Source organism: Armigeres subalbatus, chromosome 3 (assembly GCF_024139115.2).
Source record: "Armigeres subalbatus isolate Guangzhou_Male chromosome 3, GZ_Asu_2, whole genome shotgun sequence".
Classification (NCBI taxonomy): domain Eukaryota; kingdom Metazoa; phylum Arthropoda; class Insecta; order Diptera; family Culicidae; genus Armigeres; species Armigeres subalbatus.
Genome location: NC_085141.1, coordinates 281534523 through 281559020, shown reverse-complemented (window position 1 = coordinate 281559020; position 24498 = coordinate 281534523). Strand labels below are relative to the sequence as shown.

At 37.6% G+C, this 24498-nt stretch overlaps 1 protein-coding gene across 1 annotated transcript in view; it reads left to right on the top strand.

The window, feature by feature from the left end:
* Positions 1–24498, top strand: part of LOC134224634 (FK506-binding protein 5-like) — a 42279-nt gene that overhangs the window by 6000 nt on the left and 11781 nt on the right. Inside the window, exon 2 of the mRNA XM_062704071.1 lies at positions 5040–5508. Coding sequence (XP_062560055.1) covers positions 5040–5508 — 469 coding nt within the window. The remainder of the gene's footprint in view (positions 1–5039; positions 5509–24498) is intronic.

The window sequence follows — 24498 nt, the reverse complement described above, 5'->3', positions numbered from 1 at the left end:
CGGTACGAATTCGTCTCCAAAACTTCCGCCATTGCATTATTTGTTGTCGGAAAAGCAATGTTTGGTATGATGGCCTGGTGTGATTTTTCATCGCTCCAATCTATATCGCTATCTGATGAAAATCATTCACTACTATCTGTTGGCCAGAACATTCTAGGTCTCAATCAGCGGAGTAAGATTCAATGCGCGACGACTTCTTCGCAGGCGTTTCCCAGGGCTGCTGCCTATCCTGTTTAATCTGTTCACCTCTGACATGCCAAAAACTCCTGAGAGTTGCATTCTGTCTCTCTTGGCAGTGAGATGACATCTCTCTCGTCTACAACGGTAGAATGTTTAAATCGGTAGCGGTAAAACTCCTACGAGGCCTGGATGTCCTGACAGTGTGCATTACCAGCTGGAAGAACTGCATCAATGCGGCGAAAACCCAGGACATCATCTTACTCCACTCCAAATCTCTCAAACATGTTCCGCCCCTGAAAAATAAGTTGTTATCTACAAGCAAATCATCCTCCCTACGATCGAATACGGTTACGGCATGCCCATAATCTGAAATTCCAACGAGTTCAAGACAAATTTCTCGTGGATCATTGTCAATACAATTGACAATAACATCAGCGGTCCACCATTTGGCCGGGATGAAAATAATACTCGAGCGCTTTGGTGAGTGTGTTGTGGTCCGTTTCAGTATTTCCAAGCATGCTGCTATTAGGCAGTTTGTACCAAATTGGGTTATACCTGATACCTGATGGTCAGAATTGGACGAGCGGTGGTTTACTCACACTAGGTGAAGTAAGAAAGACTTCGATAACTGAAGAACGGTAAGACAGCTAGGAAGGCCGAAATCCCGAGCTTCTAGAAGATGGAAATGTTTCGCTTAACGATCACCATTCGATCGAAAAGATCCAACAAGAAGAAAAAAAGCCCACTAGTTGACTCGACGGCTCCATATGACATCTATTCAAAAAGGCTACAGACTCGATTGTAGCAACTATCCGTGATCCTCAAATGTGTCAAATGTGATGAAAGGAACCGCATTCTCCTCAGCAAGTCTTACATGCTCCTTGGTCTTGTGGATGACATGGGTATTTCCCGATCACATAATTTTGGTTCTAATGTTAAATTGATAGGATTAATTTTTTTTTAGTAATCAGTTTATTTTTATTTAAAGTAAGTTATATTTAATAATAGCGGACCCGACGAACTTCGTTTTGCCTAAAATTGATTTATTCTCTGATTAGTTCTCGAGTTATGCAGAAATATCTGGTTCATTTGTATGCCCCCCCCCCCTTTCTAGAAAAGAGGGGAGTTTTCAACCACCCAGAAACATATCTTCTCTTTTAAAACTTTCACATGTCAGATTTGGTTCCATTTGCTTGATTAGGCTGACCAGATCATTTCGGTGAAAAAACGGGACAAACGCGTTTGCAAAACGGGAATCAGGCAAAAACACGAAGGAATAGAAAATTACGCATCTCTCAATATAAAACCCAGATTAATCCACCTAGCGGTGATGATGCCTTTCTCGTGCGGTAAAAAAATAGTATTTTGGGCGAGATTTTGGGCATTATTCCTGAGCCCATCGTCCGATCCGGCCAATTTTCAATAGGAAATAATGAAACAAGATTCTGCGTCGAATGCAACCTGTTGCGAGTAAGTGCATTGGTTTAAAGTAAGTGCATTAAAAGTGAGCTAGACTTTTTTACGCGCTTTTTTATGAGAAAAAGTATTTTGGCCATAACTTCCGAGCACATTGTTCGATCCGACCAATTTTCAATAGGAAACAATGGGACAGAATACTGCGTCAAATGCAACCTGTTGCGAAGAAATCGGTCAAAAAAGTGAGCTAGACTTTGTGCTCTTTTGATGCGCACACACACACACCCACACGCGCACACACACAGACATCACCTTAATTCGTCGAGCTGAGTTGATTGGTATATAAAACTATGGGTTTTCGAGCCTTCTATAAAAAGTTTGTTTTTGGAGCGAACATATAGCCTTTACGTATACTTTGTATACGAGAAAGGCAAAAAAAAATTGGTGATTTTTAAGCTACTCTTAGACATGCATTAAAATTTTGTTATTGACCAATATCAAAAGCTTTTCGAATTCTAAACATTTGAAAATAACAAACAATAGTCCAAGACCAATCTAATCAATTCACAGTCCTTTTGATCGAAATTGATTTTCAATGGTGCTAAGAGTAGCCTCACACTTAGGGACTCTTGTCACTTGATGTTGTTCCCGTGTGGCCCCAAAAGAGCAGGACTCATGCAATTTCGTCGCGGAAAGATAAAAATCCTGGCCAATTTATAGGCTGGTTTATAGCTCGGATTCTCGGAGATTTCCGCCGGATTATATTTCAAATCGAGCCGAATTTCTATTTTTTCATAACGGAATCCCATAAATCTCGTCCACACACACGCAAGCAAAATTTGCAGACAAGTTCCTGATGTGTGGACTAGCCTTAAAGTACGTGGAGATCTTAGATCTAGCCCATAATTCGACCAAATTTTCCCTAGGTTTGAAACTGCCACAATCTCGATTTGGTTCAGTTGATGTATAAATTATATTTTCATGTCGTCGTTTTTTTCTACACTGGATGATTTCGAAATAATCAGAATTATTCAGAAAGACTTTGCATGATTCGAAAAGAAACAAATTATTGAACAATAGGTAGTACCTACTTCGGAAGATTTACAAACAGAATAACGTCAAATAAACTTAACCTGAAAATTAGAATGTCTGTCCCTGCGCTTCACGTTAAGGCGTGACCTGATATTAAGGAAATACATACTTGTCTACCAGATTACTAACTTCGTTTAATCCACTGATGAAATTGGTCAAGGCATTAAACTCCGGAATAAGCAGAAAATATCATTGTTGTGTTAAAAATCTCCCGGAGAAACTGTTGTCATTAACTGTTAAAAACGTTAAGAAAAGTCGATCAATGGAAAATACAAAACGGCATAGATAGCATTCTCATCTCAAACTTTTTTCTGGGTTTCGTCCACTTTCTTTTTTAAGGATGAGCCAGCCGAGAGCTGTATATTTCTCTAATAGGGACACAAAAAACTTTCTATGTATGATCAATGCAGAATCAATGAAAAAACGGGACAAATTGAGGATTTTTCAGATTACGACGGGACAGCACAAAAAGGTCTAAAAAACGGGACTGTCCCGTTAAATACGGTACGTATGGTCAGCCTATGCTTGATAAAATCTCGAGTTATGATGAAATTGGTTTTTCATTTGTATGGTCTCGAACCAACTCAAGAACCTTCCCTGGCCCAGAAAACTTCTGCATACACATTTCCACGCCGATCGGTTCAGTAGTTTCCGAGTCGAGAAGGGTCAGACAGACATAAATTTATTTTTATGTAGGGGGAATAACGGCTTTGGCAGGTTTTGTTCTATTATTGTCAGGGGTTTTTTATTGGCAGGGGGACAAAAACCCCCCTGCCAATAATAGAACAAAACCTGTCAAAGCCGTCTTTTTCCCTATATAAAAGAAGATGACACAAACACACTAACAATTTTCATCGAAGCAAGAAGTTTCCGAGCAAAAAATGGAGATTGCAATACTGACCAGTGGAGATATCAGCTTCCACACTGATACACTTCCCTCCATTTTCATACGGGAGTTTGGCAGAAAGAAGGTCGTTAGATTTATATCATCACAAATATTGCCCCCTTCTGTTAATCGCGGCCCCAGATCTGCATTAACTGAAAATCTCCGGGTCCGAGGAAAACAACCAAAGCCTATTAGGGAAGTGTTGGTGGGCCTTGATCTCGAATACATGTCCCTCGTCCACCAATTTGTGAAAGTTGCTGATGTAAAACTGTGATCTTAGTCTGCCCATCCCTTTGTCTGTCGTACCCCATATGCATATCGAATGTCTTCCTCTAGCTGCCCATTTTAATGTCTGTCGTTAACCCCTTTGGTATGTCTCCATCTCGTTTTTATCTCTCAAGAAAACGTCTGTTTGTCCCGTTACACATGTGAAATATTGTAAAGAATATCAACTATGTGAACATGCATCGTAATTACTTAAGCACCCTTAACATCCTTATTTTTCTACTGTATTATTGTATTCCCTAACCTTGACCACACCGAGAGTTTTTCAGTTCCCCAAACTAACACTATATATAAGAATTTAGAAATGAATTGTTGAACTTGATTTCGGCTCCGTAACGCTTCACGGCAATTGAGCCTCCAAAATAAACGAAAGATTAAAAAAAAAATATTGTCCTCCGGTCGCTTTCAAATCCACTTCCATAGAACATTCTTCATGCTAGCCGTATCCAAACGGAACTATAAAATCTGTACTTTCGCCTTTCATTTTATCATTCACTTATAGTGAATATTGAAAGATAAAATAGCGAAAACAATATTCAACGGAGAACTCAATAGTGACTAGCGACTTCGTGGAAGGTTACGAATACGCTGATTGCATGGGGCAGAGTCAGCCATGGAGCGTCTAAACGTTCAAGGAAACTTGAGTTTAGCGAACGTGATGTTGATCAGTCAAATGACTGGTAAATGGAGAGAACATTGAGAATTGCTAAACTCGAATCATCTAAAATTTAAACCCAAGCTAAGTCTCGTAATTTTGATTCCAGCGTGGTAACGTAGACATTGGACGTATTCTGATCCAAATTACTCGTAGAATATGACCCTATCGTTTTCGGCATGATCATCCCATCGTATGGGAGATAAAATGTAAATAGGCTGCTGCTCTTTATCCTATGCATTCTATCGTATATTCATTATCATGTGAGTACAGCAACAGCAAGTATTGTATTTTTGTTAGATGGGTGTGGCCGGCAATTGTAATTTCCACGCTTTGTGTTTCCAATACTATTTCATCTCCCAAATAGCTTTTAATAAGCCATAACAGGAAAAAGAGTCAAAGAATGTTTATCCGCAGTACGATCTGAACACAACATGTTTTGTAAACAGACGCTTGTGGTATCGATAGCTGTTAGTACAAAGCACGTTTTCCTCACTTATCTTTGTTTCTAATTCTACTTCGCAGGGTTCCGTCTGGAGTTCGAGGACGATACTCCCGACCAGGAGAAGCAGTTCTTCATGCGAGCCTTCCCGAATGTGAACAAAATATCCGAACGCAAGGTGCATTGCACCTCATGCTACATGCACATCGGGACGGCTCCCATCACGGAAGCCATCATCCGTATGCACCCGGTGCTGCGGGTGTCGCACTGCCGCAACTGTCACACCTTTTACAATAGCGGAGAGTTCGACAAGGGTGAAGACGGCAGCGAACTGTACTGCCGCTGGTGTGGACAGGGTGGCGAAGTGTACTGCTGCTCAAAGTGTCCGTACGTGTTCTGCAAGAAATGTATCGTGCAGAACTTGTCCCGGGCCTGCGTGCAGGACATTTCGCGCAACGACAACTGGCAGTGCTTCAGTTGTGCTCCGAAAATTATGTGGCATCTGCGGGCCCAGCACTGGGCGTTGGTCAACTACATCGAGAAACAGAAGAAGTAAGTAGAAACAATCTATTTTCATGATGCATCTATATGAATATTCCTGAAGAAGATGAAATATACACCGAAACGTCGAATAAAAACTATCGTAAAAACCGCTGTTGGTTATGTGCGGTTATTGGATATAAAACCTTTATCCATAGGACCAACGTAAAAGGTCTCTATCCTAGGGCGTCTGCTCGCTTTTGCCTTGATCTGAGCTCAGGTCAGATTCTTGTCGATATTCTTTACTTTCTTGTGGGGGATTAGTCGCCACGAGCCCCTGGATCTGCCTCTGCTGCAATGTCCTTTTGGATTCCAATCCAGCGCTTGCTTTCCGAATTCGTATCCGCTATTGAAGAGCGTGGCCGACATAGATAGAAAAATACGCTTCGCTCGCTGTCTTATGACGATCACGACGTTTTCCAGTACTGCTTGTGCTTCTGCTGATACAACCCACGTCACCCTAGCATATAACAACAGATTTCACGAGAGAGTTGAATATTTGAATGTTGCTTTTATCTCCAAATAATTGGTAAATTCGCAAAAGCAGCCCTGATACGTGCTCCTATGCCAATCTCAGTTCCGCTGTCTGATGCTCACTTTTAGACTTTGGAACTTTTCGACCATCACCACTGCTTTTCAAATCGCCTTGCCTCATTTTCTTATAAACATGTAAAGATTTTGCTTTTCAATATTTCAAATGAGAGACTCCCAAAAGAGCACCATTTGACTCCGAAAATAACTAAAATAATCTTGGCGAAGGTGCCGAAACGTCGGATATGTTTTTATCGATATATAAGTTTCCAAATAGTACTTGCATACTAGCACTGTTAAGTATCAAGTTTCACATTTATGATATTTTCTCTTCAATATAGTATTTAGAATAATCTCAAAATTACAAACGAAATCACTATTTTTATCACTCAAAATTTATCATTTCAAGCAAATCTTTTACTAGCGCCACCAACGTCAGTTACCCAACCTATTCAATTGAATTGAACGTAGCAAGAGAATTACAAAATGGCTTCCACAGCGTTTCTTCCACGCTGGCTGCTTTGTTTCGCGAGCATACTCTTCGCCTCAATCATGCCTTTTTCATGAAGCGTAGCGTTGATTCCATACATATGTATGCTTACCCATACATAAGTCCGTCACTGCACAAAGCGCGGGTAGACAACTCGCTCCAACTCACCGCTCGAAGCAACCCACCGACAGATCTGCACAAAGTGAAACGTACGAAAGAAAAAGTCAGAAGTACGGTTATACTCCCCGTAATAGGGTAAACCACCAACGGCGAACACACGTTGCCTGCCGCGCCAAAGTGTGCATCAGCCGAAATATCGAGAACAGGTTTTGTGGGTATCGGCTGTGCGCATGCGCTCTGATGTAGGATGAACAGCATTTTCCTCACATCTCAGCTACTTTCCATCGCATCCAGCTTGCTCGTTGTGGCGGTTTCGCTCCCTGGCTGGCTGACGCTGCTCCGCTCTATGCGGATTGTAAAGGCGATAAACGATTTTTTATCATCGCCTTCATCAGGGTTCGAGTCTTGCCCGTAGTATGAGAGGTTATGTTTCGGATTGGAAAATATTGTTACGGTTTCAACGTATGTAGTTATTCTATTGTTTACTGTAATTATTGGACATGCGCAATATAACGCACTATTGTTGCATTATAAATTTTTTAAAATACCAATATTATGTTTAAAAACTTGTGTTATAACACACAATAACACAAAGAAAAACAATATTTAAGCTCTGCAGTTTATTTGAAAGCCAATATGAAACTTTTTTTTTCTTAAAAATATGCCCTACTTGAAATGCAAAATATATATTAAAATAATAAAATATAAAAAAAAACTTATTTGCTTAAAAGTATTGGAAATTTATAAAAAGTCTATAAAATTTTATTATTTTCAAACTATTTAAATAATTTTTAAAACAATATATAAAAGCCTGAATAACTTTTAAAGTTCATTATAATTTCAAAATATTGAACTTTTGTTTGGAAAGTTATTGAAAATGCTCATGATTTTTGTAGAAATGAAAAAAAGTTAATTATAAAAATTTCTTATAGATTTGTAGATTATGTAAAATTTTGTTTCACTAGAAGTTGATGGAAATACAAAAAATAGTTTATAATCTATATAAGAGGTCCTAATTTAGTATTTTTCAATAACTTAAGTACTTAAATCTAACCTACAGACTATGTTCCAAATAATATCACTTCAACCATCATACAAATTAATGACATCCGAACAAATTTACTAACACATATGCCCCAGGTAGCGAACATATTGAGCTCAACAATCTTTGCGATGAGATGTCATAAAATTCCACTTCCAGTGGAAGTAAAATTATCGCTAAGACAACGAACGTATAACTAAAAGAGAATGTCAAAAATCGTATGGAACAACGTGCGACGTTGCCACGTTTTGGCCGTCTACTCGTCGGTGTTCGAAAAAAAAGTCCCAGAGTGCAACGTTGCCGTATTTCCATGGTTCGCACCAGAGCACACTTGGCTTACTTGCCTTGTGAGCAATCTACAACACAAGCGTGAATTGATTTTTGTCGGTAGTCTGTCCGTTGTGAATAGGGTAGGTAACAGCCAGCAGCGCGTGGCAATCGCCGCAGCGATAGTTGGACGGAAGACGACCGTATGCGAACAACGGATAGGCCGCAAACCGAACGTGATGGACAAGAATGTGCATGACTTCAGCAGTGGACGATAGGGCAGCAGTGTGCTCGTCGCAATCACAATCACGAAAGTTCAGTTTGTGGGAATGAGAAAAGTAAAATGTTAGCTGATGGCATTGGAGTGGCTGGGCTACTTTTCTGGCGGCACAGCAGTGCTGTACGAAGAGTGCAGAGTTGCAAGCCAAGCCGTATGTCGATGTGGGAAGGTTAAATATAGCATTGCTGCCAGGGCGTTTGGCAGATGTATGAAGAAAAACAAAATGGCGCTTGGGCGCGGTCATAAATTACGTATTTATTGAATCGTATCAGTTCTAGTGATCAGTTATTTAACTTCTTTTGTTCTTGTATTGTAATACTTATTATTTTATGGTATGTAAATTTTATTTATTACCAAAATATCAGCTTTAAGCTTGTTCAGTAAGATGTCTTGACAAATATTAGAGTGAACTGTTTTTTATTTGTGTACTAACTAACTACTAGTTGATTTACATATTGTTAAATACATGTATTTAGACCTCAACACTGTAACGTTTTCTTAAGTGAATAAATTTCAATTTGAGTAGATTACAGTTTATTTCAACGAATCGCGTGATCGGATTCCTCGTCAGATGCAGTCATATAGCGATTGAAACGGATTGTCGTTAGCGTCAATGAAAGTTTATGAAAACATTTTTGTAAACATACACACATACAGACATCTGAATTGATTGGATCTCTTGTTAAACATGGTTTTATGAGTGTTCTTATAATTATTCTTTGCATCTAAGTTTATGAATCAGGAAAGAGGTGAAAAAGCACTATTAGGAGCAATATGTTTAACTAACTGAAGGGGAATTTTTCATTCGTTAAAGGGTAATGTTAATAAAATCACTTTCTTTTATATAAGAGCTCTGTAAATTGATTTAATTTTGAGTTTAAGCACTGATTATGCCATTTTGTTTTGGATAAAAATATAATTAATATAAATTTTGAATCCTGGTCAAAAACAGGTATTCTGATGACAAACGAAAACTCGGAAGTGTATTAAAGAATAACATAATTTGATAACTTGAAAAAAATGTTGTTGAAATGTTCTTCTGCCAATCCTTATATTATATTATATTATATTATATTATATTATAATACAGTAAGGTCCTGATTTTTCACTCTCTGGTGAATTTGGGGTGGTACAATTATTTTCAATTTTCTAATTTCTTTTACAAATATGAATCAGTTTATGCTTTTGAAAAGCAAAATGCGTGGACGGTATTCGTTATTTCTTGTCGAAAATGCTTACACAAATTTTCACAGGCAGTCGTAACATATTACAGGCGGTGAAAGTTAATTCATGAAAATCATTGTTTTTGCGGTATTATTTACATAAATACAAAGAACGACTAAAATTAACAATTTTTTTTGGGATTATAAAATCGGGTCGAAATCGTGATAAATTCTGCACTTGTTAAAATCAGGTCGAAAACATGATAAAATCTTTGTAGACAAAATCGGGGAATGACAAAATCGGATCAATACTGTGACGAGCTTTGATGTTTCAAGAACATTTAATTTTTAAGGGGCGGTACACCTGAGAGAAAAGAATCTACTGCAGTAAATTGATCCCGTAATTATGAGAAATCGTTTTTGTTCCACGTTGGCAAGTTCACAACCGTTAAAAACAGCAAATTCAAACATGTTTATATTGGAGTGAAAATATTGCTTCCGATTTGCTCCTTTCCCTCAGGTACATTCCTAATTACGTAAAAAGTCGTTAAAAAATGACGTCCAAGGAAGAGGATCTAAGATTTTTACAGTACAGGTATACAAAAAAGCATGACGTGAAAAGGCGGGGGTATCTCATTCTCTTGCGCTCTACCCAGAAAAAAACATTGTTTGAAAAAAATTCAAATCTAAAAAAATATTGGACTTAACATTTGTACCGCTCCAAGGGATATTATTTGATTTTTTCAACCATATTAAATTCTTTTCGATTTTTTTCTGGCTAAAGCGCAAAAATTGAGAGACCCTCTTCTTTTCCTTAATGAGTCCTTACGTAATTAATGTAAGGCACCCAAGATGTTGTTACCGTCGTTGGGGGTGACAATGGGTCAAATGGGGGTAAGAATGGGTCTTTGTTTCAACTACTTAGAATGGATTGAATGTATCTGAGGGCGAGAAGACTAAAATATGACCTTTTTGAACGATTTTGCTCTACGACTTCCAGATTGCCGGCGAGAGCGATGACCCATTCTCACCCCCAGACCCATTGTCACCCCGAAGGCGGTATATATTTTAACAAAAAACGATATAAGAGCATTTGTTCTGGCTATATGTTCGCTAAAAACCCAGATTAATCCACCTAGCGTTGGTGGTGCCTTTCTCGCATTTAGTTAAGGCACCAACCTTATATGGGGTTTATATCGTCCGATGTACCATTTTCTTCATAACTTTTAAACGCAATGACCGATCATTATAAAATTCAATAGTGATCAACAAGGCTTTGTCCCCTGTCGAATGAAATTTGTTGCGAGAAAATCGGTTAAGGATTACTATACGAAAAGTTGTCTAATGTTTTTTATAGCTTTTGTGCGCACACATACACACATACATACACACGGACAGACAGACATGTGCTCAGCTCGTCGAGCTGAGTCGATTGGTAAATAATACTATGGGTCTCAGAGACTTCTATAAAAAGTTCGTTTTCGGAGTGAAATGATAGCCTTTCGGGACAACTTAGTTGTACGAGAAAGGCAAAAATTGCTACTTTAAGACTCCCCAGACCTATGCGATTTCATCGCCGCGACGGCGACAACTAGTCGCCGCGATTCTATCGTTGGGTCGCTGCAGGCAATGTTCCATTCAGGCTTCCATACCAACGGCGACAGAATCGCAGTCGCCAAGCGATTGAATCGCGTCGCGATTGTCTCATCGCGTGTGTTTGGGGGAGCCTTTAGACTTATCGTTAATTCGTAATTTACCTTTTATATCGCACGAAAAAGGCACTAACACCGCTATATGAATTAATCTGGGTTTTTAATTTTTAATTTATATGTTATTGCACTGCTGCTTACATCTACCTGGACCATATTATTTTATTATTATTATCGACGGTCTCCAAAGAGCCGTAGTTTATGCGAACTTCATCATTGCCGATCTGCGTGTTCGCAATTATTTGGAAGGTGTAAAAAATGACGAACGTATTCTATGAATGAAAGGCGTCAAAACCGAGAATGATCTCATATTGTTATACGAAACACTTATTCTTTTACCATCCTATTCTTCTACGTTACGCTATCGTAGATTTTGCAAGACCTTTATTAAATATGCTACGCTTCAACTGAATTGCTGTACGAAAAAGACATACCACTCTCGTTTACCCTTCACTACGCGTGGCCTTAACAAAAACGGTCAATAAAAACGTAATTTAATGTTCTAAAATGAATAAAGTTCAAAATAATGAATACGTTCAACTTCCTAGCTGTATGGTATTAGTTTTGTGATTATTGATTGTTCTTATTGTTGTTTATTTCTGTGTTACGTATTTTATGAACGGTGTCATATATATTATTAATTTATTAACCAGTAAGAAACACATGTGGAAATTCAATGAATTGTAATTTCAATAACATTGTGATATTTCATACTGAAAGTAGGTTGATCAATATTTGAGTAATGTTTTATTTTAAATATTTATATGATATGCGAAAACTATTCGCATTTCTTACAAATGTGCTTGTAAACTTTTTTCTTTTTTTATTTCCTAATATTAAAATTACTTAATAAAAGTTGGAGCACTATTTGCTTTACCTTATTTTTGATACTAGAAACGGCAAGATTAATGTTCATATATTTTATCCAATAATTTCCAAGAATTTTACTACGTACATACTTCAAAATTCAAAACCCTCGTATTTCCCAAATATTCGATCATTATCGATTGCCTCACCGCATCTGCTGAATCAACCCATCACTGATGTTGGCGCTGCTGTTCTCGTTTCGTTTTCACCCACAAACCGAGCGCTGGTTTGTTTCATGCCGTATCGCCCCGCTACGCTGTTCTCCTGAACCGCCTGACCTCGATGGTAACAGTCACAAGCTGAACAGGTCTCGCTCTCTCGTCACCGACTTCCCGCCCGTATCTGGCCCGGATTACGATGGTGTGTATTGTGCACACATATAGACTGGCGATTGTTCGCTTTGAGCGCGCATAGAATGGCACACAGACGTGCAGCGTTGGTTGTGTGCTGCATACTGTGTGAGCTCAATTTGAAGTTCGTCGTCATAAAAATGTTTCAACTGTCAGTGGATTTATACTTGCGCCTCTATCTACGAGGGGCTACCCAATTTATGGTTTGTGTCTCGGCTAAAGTATCGATTGGTGGCGCTGGTGTTGCGCTCTTTGATAATATTGGTACAAATTTAACGCTACATTCATACATAATTATGATTCATTCTAGTATTCGTGATTTTCAACGCAATTCGGATATTATATAACTTCATGGAATAATTCGAATCTGTTCAATTAATGGACATTTTTGGCCATATCTTTGGAATATTGAAACCAATTTGAAATAAATTCAGCAGAACCGACTAACAGTTCAGTTTAATCTAAAATGAGTTTTTTGCTATTCTCGTTCAACAAAGTTGTACCAAAAGGCTACAGATTACTTCGAACAAAAAATGATAGAAGGCCCGGAGACCCATAGTATTATATACCGATCGACGAACCGAGGTGATGTCTGTATGTGTGTGTGCGTATGTGCACAAATGTTGTAGACACACTTTTTCAAATTTAGCATTATCGGATTTACTCGCAACAAATTGATTTCGACGGGGTACCATCGCTATTGAAAATTGGCCCGATCGGACATGGCATTTCGGAATTATTGAAAAATCATTGTTTTCTCTCAAGGGTCCCCCTTGAAAAGAAAATGAAAATAAAAAACCCAGATTAATCCACCTAGCGGTGATGATGCCTTTCTCGCTCGTTCAAAATGGTTGATAAACATATATGAAAAGTCACATTTTCGTAAATAAAGATAGATAAATAAAGATAGATTGAATTGAAAATTCACATTTGTTTATACACATTGTAATAATTGCTGCCGGATGCAATTTGTTGCAAGCAAATCGGATGAGGTTAAGTGCCCTGAAAATGTGATGAGGTTGAGCAATTGCACAAATCGAGTTTCAGACATACACCCAGGTTTTTTTTACACGGTTTGGTTTTGGTCGTTTAAGACCTTCAGCGTCAATGAAGCAATGAGTTAACCCCACCAAAAAATTCACAAAAAATCAAAGAAAATTCAGGGGGTATTTGAAAAGCTGTAAAAGTTCAGGTTAACCGAGAAATTAATGAATTCCAACCGCGTAAAAAAAACCTGGGTGTAGTATAAAAATTTGTATTTTGGCCATAACTTTTGAGCCCATTCCCCAGTTCGACCTGATTTTTAATGTGAAACAATGGGACAGGATTCCCCGTTTAAATAATCGGTTCAGGATAAGATTTCGACAAATGAGTTAGATTTTTTTTGCACACACACGCACACACATGCACATACACACACTTCTTCTGAAAATTCCGTTTTGAAGCCAGAATCCAGCTGAAATTGTTGTTTTGAATAATATGATTCTTCATATAGATAAAAATTCAGTTGACCATCCCCGTCAAAAATTGTATTTCGTTTCATTGGTTCAGTCGATTCTTTGGCTTATTTAAGGTAAACTTTCCCAAAGAAAATATGGGTTCTTTGAAGCCTCTAACTATTAAATCGAAAACAAAACCAGCCGCTGCAAACTTATAGGCCTGGAGACACTTGCGCTTCGTCGGACTAATCTGCAAAGGCTGTTTGTTTTGATATTTTAAAAATGTCGTGCAGTGTCCATATTTATTGCAAAACGTTACGTTTTACGCTCCTTCTCGGCATCTGCGTGAACGCGATCTTATCATGATTCAGCGTCACAGGACGTCATATGGTTTTAACAACCCTCTGGAAAACTGTTTTCGGTCGTTTAATAGTGCAAGTGCTGTTTTTGATTTTAATGTGTCTAAACTAGTTTTTAAGAATAGAATAAGAAATATTAGATAAGAAGCAGTCTGAGGAGTTTTTATAATTCAAGACGAAGAAATAAATAAATGAAAGCGAAATAAAAAAAACCGAAAACGTGTGCACGTGTTAACCGACCTGAAAAAAATCACTCGATGTTCGTTCAAAATCGGGCCAATCTTAAAAAACAGCACTTTTTCGATTTTTATTTTAAATTTAAAAATACTTAAGCGAATAAAAATTTTTGACAGGAAAGGTCAATTTTTGCTGATAAGTAGTTCCGTTTTTATCATTATCATTCAAACACTTTTCAACAAGATTTATGAATTTGATCTGATTTAAAAAAAAATCTGATCAGAATTCTACTGGGGTTGGAAAGCATTTCGCCATAATTATGAATGTATGGTTAAAATTGATTATTTTGATTTCTAAACTGATCCAAAACTATTTATCAGATCACTCTACAGGTAAACTATCCAAGTACAAAATCTGATAGATTACGCGTGACAGAGCTAGTGTTACCAAAATCAGCATTTTTGAGCTCATATTGTGCAATAATTTACATCGTAATGATTACATACCTAATATACTATCAGAAAATTGAAAATCGTTGCTTGCCTTCGGGTAATTTGTTATGGATTGTGGCAAGGATGTTTTCGATCATTAGTATTGTGCCTTGCAACAAAATGATAACTTTCGTGATCATTTTCCAAGGCTCTCAAAGTTGTGAAAAATTTCTCCGCAGTACAAATAGCACGTGCTATCCAAGCATTCACCGCCGGAAAGTACCACGTGGCGGCCAAATTTAAAAAAAAATATCGAATTGGCTTTTTTTCTGGAGGTATGTTGTTCTTAGGCGACTATCTGGCGCGTATTTTTCGTTGCGACCAAAAATGAGCGGAGGAGTAGATTTTTTTATGAGCGGTACAGTAATATAGGTTCGATCATTTAGTAGTTTGTCAATAACTTATTCCAGAGGTTAAATTTCAAACGTGATATGTGGAGGACTTCTAGAGCGAAGGTTTTTACAACTCTGCCTAATTGTTGTTTCTATTGCACTAATAACAGAGTTATAGCGCTAGTTGCAGTAACTTATTATACAGACTGATCGAAATTTTGTTATCATTAAGTATTAGTAACTAATGCTTTAACTCTATTATTAGTTAAATCAAAACAACAAACTATTAGGCAGAGCTGTAGAAAAATATTCGCACTAGAACTCCGCTGTAACACGTTTTGACATTTAACCTCTGGAATGAGTCATTGTAGTTTGTCAATGGTCGAACTAAGACTATTAAATGATCTAATACATACTTGGATTATAGAAAAGTTTGGATACTTTTTCTACTGACTTCCTAAAATAGAAAATTTTCTCCGAATCCTTCCAAAACTCAGTTTCTCCTACATAATCCGAGTGCTTTACAAACGAAATTAATATCCTATGGAAAGAACCACGCGAATAAGGTTGATATAGCCATTTAAATGCGAGTGTTCGGAATATGAGTCATTTTCGGGACTTGAGTCAAAATGGTTTATATTTTTCAACGTCCGATTGAATGCCACCGAACCAAAGCACAGCACCCGGTGCGTTACCGCACGTATGCACAAGCAGCCGATGATGTCTTGATGCAGTGAAATAGTTATTTATTGCAAATCGCGTAGCCTCTTGTTCTTCGAACACTGCCCTCTCAAGAAACAAAGATAGTTCAGGGGTAACGTTATAGGCTCTCAACCAGAGGATTTATGTTCGGTCCTCTTGTTAGCCATCTTATTTTTTTCAAAACTCATATTTTCTAGGAGTGTGGTATGGCAAGAAAAGTTTTGAATACTAGAAAATTCAAACAAAATTTTTGTATTTAACATTTTCCATGCTAGTAATCAATGGAACCTAATGCTGTGTATTGTTTATATTTATATTCATGACATTTCTATAATTGAATCCATCTGATTATTTGGGATATTTGAAAGAATTCAGGTCTGAACTTCAGATGATGGAGGAGGTAGGAAATGAAACATAAATGCATAAATTGAGAATCGATATGTACTCAACAGTTTTCTTTAATGATTGTTAGCAGAAACAAAATAGCTTTTGATTTACCTTGGTAGTAATCAAACTTTCCCACCGAGTTTCTATAGAGAGTAAACGTGGAAAATTATATTTGATTGCTTCATTGCACAAAGAAAAGAAGCCTTACTTAATAGAAGACATAATCTTCAATAAAATTAGAAGCTTGCGAATTTATGGGGCAGCAGACGCTATATCCAAGGAATTAAGACTGGGGATTTCCCTCTGCGCGTTATTTCCGCGCAGACATCTAAATTATTCTTTTTTTTCCGTGATACTCATGAAACAGTTTCCCCAAGTCTCATTTGCTCGGATCAACATTCAACCCAGCTGAGCTAAAAATAGAACATTGCCGCACGCAATGCGATGAGTGTTGGTGATGCTTCATACGGCAATATTCATCCGACGGCAAGAGACTGAAGCGAATGCGCATGCGTCCCACGTCTTCCCGCACACCAGCTGCGCTCCCATATGCTGATTGAACGCCACAAAGAATGATGCATATGCGTAAAAATAGAACAGAAGCACGGCTTGCCGCTGATGCTATGATGGTTAAGCCGACCGATCCACAGTGGCGGAAATCCAGACAAAACCTAAAACAAAAATCGTTCTTTCGTGAAGCTGATATTATTTTAATTTTGCACATTTAGTCAAGGATAATTCCTCAATTTGTTAATTGTAGTTGGTAAATTTAATTTTTGGTGACTTGGCTCAAGTTGATGCTGTAAAGTATCTCCTAAACATATGTATGGGAAAATTAAATTTGACTAAATTTTTTATCGGGAAAGATTCGGAAAGATCTGATATCATGCATTGAAAAATATATTTTGTCTACTTAACAGTGGTTAGTTTGGCGAATTGCGCCTTGCTGCACCAAAGCGGAAAATTTACTGTTTCAGGGTTAGAATTAAGACGCTACTGTGGCTGCAGATCTTAAGTCATGGGCTTCCGTAAGTCTTTGGATAGCATAGCATATGTCGGAACTATTTATATTTCAAAATGAATTCAGCGTTACAAGATTACTGTTGCTAAATTTTAAGCGCAATCGTAGGTTTAGTCGAGCATTTGTATGGGGGACCACCACTGCGCGACGGCACATTGCCATTCCTTCTTTAAGGCGCATTCGTATACGGGAGAGCGTTGAACGTGTTGAACAAAGCACGATGCTTTTTGAAATTGCTACATGAGGATTATTTACAGGCTGTTACATAGGGTATTTGTGCTTTTCTTAGCGCTTGATAGCAAAAAGGCATGAGAAAAGTTATGTCTAACGTTTAGCAGAGAAGATGATTTTTAATTAATGATCGGATATCCTATCCTAAAAGTTTTGCATTGATTTCCTCGCATCATAGTGAATCTACTTTTATCTCCAATAAATGAACAGCGTATCCAAGCGGTTTTAATAGTTTATATATTAGAGCATCATTACTAGGTGCGAGTGTTTTGATCACCCTCGCTGCTCTGTCATTTTAGTTTAGTCACTCTTTTCGCACCGGTCGCTATTTTCGGTTATCATTTTGGTGGCTGCATTCCGTACCGGTGACGTTTAATAGTTCATCAAATAGCAGAGCTGTTTATCGCGCTACCAAATTTGATCACCTGTCAGCTGCGCTACTGTTTTAGCAACGCGTTTAGTAGCGACCGGTAAAGTGTCAAGTAATGATACTGCGCTGCCAAACGGCTTATACTCACCACGGCATCTTGTTCTAAGTTAATGTATTGAAACTGTATATTTTAATAACCAACGAGAAAAATTAATATATTCTTTTCTCAATCCATTAATACTTCCAGTATAGAAAACGATACCCTAGCAGGATGAATTCTGTTGCTTATAGAGGCAATGAATATATACCCAATTCGATGATTTATATTTGTACGTATCTTCTCACATCTTATGTGTATCGATGGTACAGTGGTGTAATAACCGCTTCCCGTTTCAGAGGTCACGAGTTCGAATCCAGAGTAGAACGTTTTGCTTTTTTTTTGCACGTTAAAACAGTTTTTTGGCCATAACTCCGAAACGCAAAGTTCGATCGATCTAATTTTAAATAGGAACCAATGGGACTGTATTTCGCGTCGAGTGCAACTTGTTGCGAGCAAATCAGATGATGCTAAATGCCCAAAAACGTGTCTCACATTTTTGTACATACACACACACACACACACACATACATACACATACAGACATCACCTCAATTCGTCGAGCTGAGTCGATTGGTATATAACACTATGGGTCTCCGAGCCTTCTATAAAAGTTCGGTTTTGGAGCAGTTCTATAGCCTTTCCGTATACTTAGTATACGAGAAAGGCAAAAATTAATAATGGTGGCAATGCATATGAATTAATGCAAAAACATGCAAAATGATAGAAAACCTGCGATCTATTCCCCTAAAGTGCTTTTTGACCTTTCTAATGGTTTTTTAAATAAATTTTCTGATGCACGAGAAAGGCATCATCGCCGTTACGTCGTTTGAAAATCGTATCTTGATGTCAAGCGTGTACCGTTACATTTTGAACTTTGTTTCCTTTACTATCATGGAACAATAACGCCAAATAGAAGATATTACGGGACTGTTGATCTTCTTCTTCTTATTGGTATTACATCCCCACACTGGGACAGAGCCGCCTCGTAGCTTAGTGTTCATTAAGCACTTCCACAGTTATTAACTGCGAGGTTTCTAAAGCCAGGTTACTATTTTTTGCATTCGTATATCATGAGGCTAGCACGATGATACTTTTATGCCCAGGGAAGTCGAGACAATTTCCAATCCGAAAATTGCCTAGACCGGCACTGGGAATCGAACCCAGTCACCCTCAGCATGGTCTTGCTTTGTAGCCGCGCGTCTTACCGCACGGCTAAGGAGGGCCCCAGGACTGTTGATAATTAGCTGATATTAGTGAGGATTCATATTGGAATGAAAATTCTGTGTTTATTATCGTTTGATTGCAAAATTTGAGAAGTTGTCGCCGGCGACAACTCGCCTACTGTTCTCAGGTGAAAAGTTTTCACATGATAATTGCAATCATTATCGTCTGATAATGATTCAGCTCAACGGTATATGTAGACACGATCGCAAGTTTGATGTAGAATTTCGTATAGTTCAATAGTGGATACGAAATTCAATTATTTAGTGCATGTTCATTGCGAATGGATATAGCCGAAATGTAGGCAATTTACTATAAAAGTTAAATTTGAACACTGCCTCTCGAAATTGGATTTTCCATAGTTAAATGCATTGCATCAATTGTTTACAACAGTTGTATGAAATCTTTGAGAGTTAGCTGAACGATTCATACCAAAATCTCCAGAATCCGTTGAAAAACGGCTGAGTTATTGGCTCTTACTTCCTGACCTCCTTCCGTGACAATCCCGAATTCGAAACTTTGTAATAACCCCCGGTCTTACATAAAGACGTAATTCTACGACAAAATAACATCCAGGAACGGAACATGAGAACCAAATGAAGTCTCGACTAAAATTTCTTATCCAGTTTTCCGCAAACGATAATTGCCTGTGGGTTAGTATCTGATTTGACGTTTTTGGAGGTCAACTGCACCCACTGTTTCTAGCCTTCTTGACCAATATGGTGAATAAAAAGGTGCTGATGACGTGGATTCATACCGTCTTATTTACTATATTGATCCAAATGGTCGAATCGGTGGGTGCAGCTGCCCTCCACAAAAGTCTAATCAGAGACTTGCCCACTGGCAAGCTGGCGGTCATTACCGCTCGCGGTAAACTGGATTCTGGATCCCCCGGGAGTCTGTTATAGGGCGAATTCAGTCAAACTTTGAAATGTTTATTTTCACCAATAACGTCGTGTATTTGTTATTCGACGACACGTGAAATTAATATGTTGAAAATTTCCACTCCTTATGGCAGGAAAATTCCGCTAATAGGGGGTCCACTATTGGGCATTTACTCTGGTTCGAAACACCATTTTTTCATTAATTTCGAATGCAATGACCGATTGTAATCAGACTTAATAGTGATCAACTAGAGTTTGTCCAGTCGGTTGAAAATTACGGTTCTAACAGAGTACAGGGTAGTGAGAAGTGAGTGAGAAATAAAAGTGAGGACTTAGCAGTGACATGTGTGCAGTAGAAAATGCGAAAAGAGTAGTGCGAGGTGAGAAATGAGTGGTGAGCAGTAAGATGCGATAGTTGCGAAGTGATAAGTAGGAAGTGAGTAGTGAGGAAAACAAAAGCAAGAGGTGAGGAATGATAATTGGGATGTGAGAAGCGAGATGCTGAGAAATGAGAAGTGAGTGGTGAGATATAAGACAGAAAGAAGAAGGAAGGAGAATTGAGAAATAAATAAAAAAGAAAAAGTAAGAAGGAAGAAGAAAAAGAGATGAAGGAAGAAGTAAGAAGAAATAAGGAGGATCAAAACGTGAGAAAGTAGAAATAAGAGAAAATAAAGAAGAAGAATTAAGGGAAAGGAAAAAGATAGATAGAAGAAAGTGAAATAGCACGGTGTCTCTATGGGGAAATATTAGTTCTCCAAAATCAGTATTTCTGAAATACCCACCACGTGAAAGTATAAGCTCTCCTCTTGCATATGGTGGGTAGACTAAAATGTTCTAAGGAGGGATCTACAACAATTAATTTTTTTCACTACTTTTGGTGCAAAATCCATAGAAATCTCAAATGATAGCTGATTTAACCCCTCCAAAAATGTATGGAAAAATGACTCCCGATAGATCATTTTAAAAAATGCACCTACGTGAAAGAGGAAAACCTATGCTTTCGTGTAGTGGGTGTTTTAGAGATACTGATTTTTTGAAAATAAACCTCTTCGGACAAAGACACCGTGATAGATAAACGAAGGGAAAAAAAGGGAGCAAAAAGAGGAATCAGGGTGGCCACTGAACCGGGAGAACCGGGAATTAACGCTGAACAGAATTGCTGTTTTGTTTCGACAAATTAAATAAAAAGCAAACTAACTGCTTGTCTATGTTTGTAAATCTTTCTGCTAATTATTTGCAATTTATTTAAATTCTAGGATTCATGAAATACCGTTTGAATAAGTTTTCTTATTGTGGATTTTTTCGATATCAAGATTTCTCGATTACTTTTACGGCTACTCAGAGGAAGCGCAAAAAATCAAGGGGACGCCAATGTACCGTCGTGCGGGCTTCTTTTGAAAAATCGGGGGCTACTTTGGACATTTTGAAACAAGAACTATAACGTAAACTACTATCAAATTGTCATTATCACCATTCGGGTGTCTTGTTGAAAGTTGGATGGCAACTTTCTGTTTCAAATCTGGTATTTTTTTCGTTTAGTTTTTTTAGAAAATCAAAAATCCAAAGTAGCCCCCAGAGTCAAAAGAAGCCCCGCACGACGGTAATTGTATAAAACTAAATTTTAATGATTACAAATATTTAGTTGAATGAAATCAACTCAAATCAGTCGCGGAGCTTTATGAAATTATTTAGATATTTTTGTGCTGCTTTTTTTCTGGCAAATATTGAACATTTTCATATCTCAAGATCAGGCAAACACTTGGCTACTCTAACCGACCGTGTCCACCTAGCAAGTAAACGCACAATATAACATTGTTATTCGATTTTTTTTAGGATGTATATTGTTATAAGGAATTTTAGGTTACATCAAGGTCTTATTTTTTTTTTTATTCCTTTTATTTATTTGATAGGCACTCTGTGTTACTTAACCGCTACTGTGCCGAGATCTACTGTGGTATTCTGCAGCCAGAATCCACACAGAATCTATTTTTAGATTTTTCCATTATTCATTGTTGTTGTCGTTGCTGGTCCATCTCGTCGTGAGTCCATTGTGTTCGTTTTGTCCATGTCGTGTATCCAATGATCGTTGCATTGTCCGGTTGCCATTTATCCGGGTAACGTTGGAGGAATGCCTCCGAGAAGAACAAGTTGTCAGTCGTCATCAGGCAGCCGTGACGGTGAAGCGTGCACACCCCAATACGTCACCGCATAGGCTGCGCATCCGGCGACTGACGAGGGTTTTGGTGGAGGGGCTGGGAATCGAACCCATGACCATTCGCTTGAAAGGCGAACGTGTAGCCAACTACGCTACGGGACCCCCTAATCAAGGTCTTAGGAGACAAGTCTTAATTTGATAATTATGTTTACAGAAATTTATCAATGTCTTCCAAAGCATGTTTTTCTGGAAATTTCTGGAAATCCATAATTACAATTTAAAAATATAATATTTAATAAACATGATATTTTATGAAAACATTGACAATACCGTCGTGCGGGGCTTCTTTTGATTCCGAGGGCTACTTTGAATTTTTGATTTTTTGAAAAAAATAAACGGAAAAAATACCAAATTTGAAATAGAAAGTTACCATCCAACTATCAACAAGATACCCGATTGGTGATAATGACAATTTAATATTAATTTTCGTTATAATTCTTGTTTTAAAATGTCCAAAGTAGCCCCTGATTTATCAAAAGAAGCCCCGCACGACGGTACTCCAATTCTTGAGAATTCCTTTACTAGAAACACCAAACATCTTAAAACCCTCTTCGAAGTTCTCCAATAAATCTGACTAAAAGATTTTCAATATTGGCCTTTTAAAACTGATTAAAATTAAAAAAATATTCTATCCTATCTCAAGTTTGAAAAGCATGTTATTTCTAATATTCTAATAATATATGAAATCATGAACTAAATTCATGAAATCACGAAGTTGGTCATACGAAGTCATACATGTGCTATGTTCTCATTTTAGGGAACATCTTTTTACCCGTGCATAGTAGCGAACACCTTCCTACATAACTGGTACGGGTACCACATACTTTTTCGTGAAAAGTTGATTCACTTTTTTTAGAAAACCCGCTATAGATGTCTTTTGCCTTACAAATTTCTTACGGTTAACTTCTTGCTGCTGTTTGAGCATATGCTGACACCAGCCACTATTTGTGATAACATCTAACAGTTACTGCTAGAACGATGAAAACGGTCTTAAATCAAGTCACACCAGCCACTATTTGTAATAACATCTAACAGTTACTGCTAGAATGATGAAAACGGCCTTAAATCAAGTCACATGACCAGAAATACGACTGAAAAAGTGTCGCGTACAACAAGCATGTTTGTTACAACAAGCATGTTTGTTCTACTGATTGATTTGTCGAATGAATACAAAATTCCATTTCTCGATTATTTCTTTTTTCGATACATTTCTGCCGGAACAGTTTCAAAATATGAACCGAGAAAACCGGGATTTCGAAAATGGAAAATAAGTGGCCACCCTGAGGAATGAAGGATATTAGAAATAATTAGGATTAATTTCACAATATTTTACTTTTCACTTCTTACTTCTCACTTAGTTTTTTGAAATCTCACTCTCCCTTCTTACTTTTCACTTCTCACTTTTCATTTCCTTCTTCTCACTTTTCACTTTTACTTTCTCCAAGCTTAAAATTTTTCATTTCTCACTTTTCACTTCTCTTTTCTCACTACTCACTTCTCAATTCTCCGTTCTCATTCCCGTCAAAAAATGTATCTCGTTTTAGTGTCTCAGTCGATTCTTTGGCTTATTCAAGGTCAACTTCCCCAAAGAACCCATATTTTTGAAGCCTCTGACTATTTAAAAAATCTAAAACAAAAACCGAAAAAGTCTGAAAAAATCACCCGATGTTTGTTCAAAATCGGGCGAATGTTCGGTCAATCTTATAAAACAGCTTTTTTTCGATTTTTTGTTTTAAATTTCGAAAATACTTGGAGGCGTAAGAAATATGGGTTCTTTGGGAAAGTTGACCTTAAATAAGCCAAAGAATTGATTGAGCGAATTAAAAGGTTTGACGGTGAAGACCAATTATCAATTCCCACTTCTCACTTCTTACTTTTCACTTCTCACTTCTTTCTAATGAGGAAAGAAATAAGAAAGCGTATGTAAGTAGAAGGAAGAGGGAAGAAAGTAGAAGAAATAATGGAAATGGTAAAGGAAAAGGAGAAGGAAAGAAAGTAGAATGAATAAGGATAAGAAAGCTCACTTAGCACTTCTCACTTTTCAATTCTTTTTTTCCACTACTTACTTCTCACTTCTTACTTCTCAGCAGAGATGTCCTACACAGTTGGCAAAAAATTTGCTGATTTATTTTTTTTACAATTTTTAACATTCAAATAAAATTCATCCAGTCAGCGCATTCAATATTCGATATTTGAGTTTTCGAAATGTCACTTCAATCTTACAAAATGGTGAACGTCAAATACACGCGGGCGT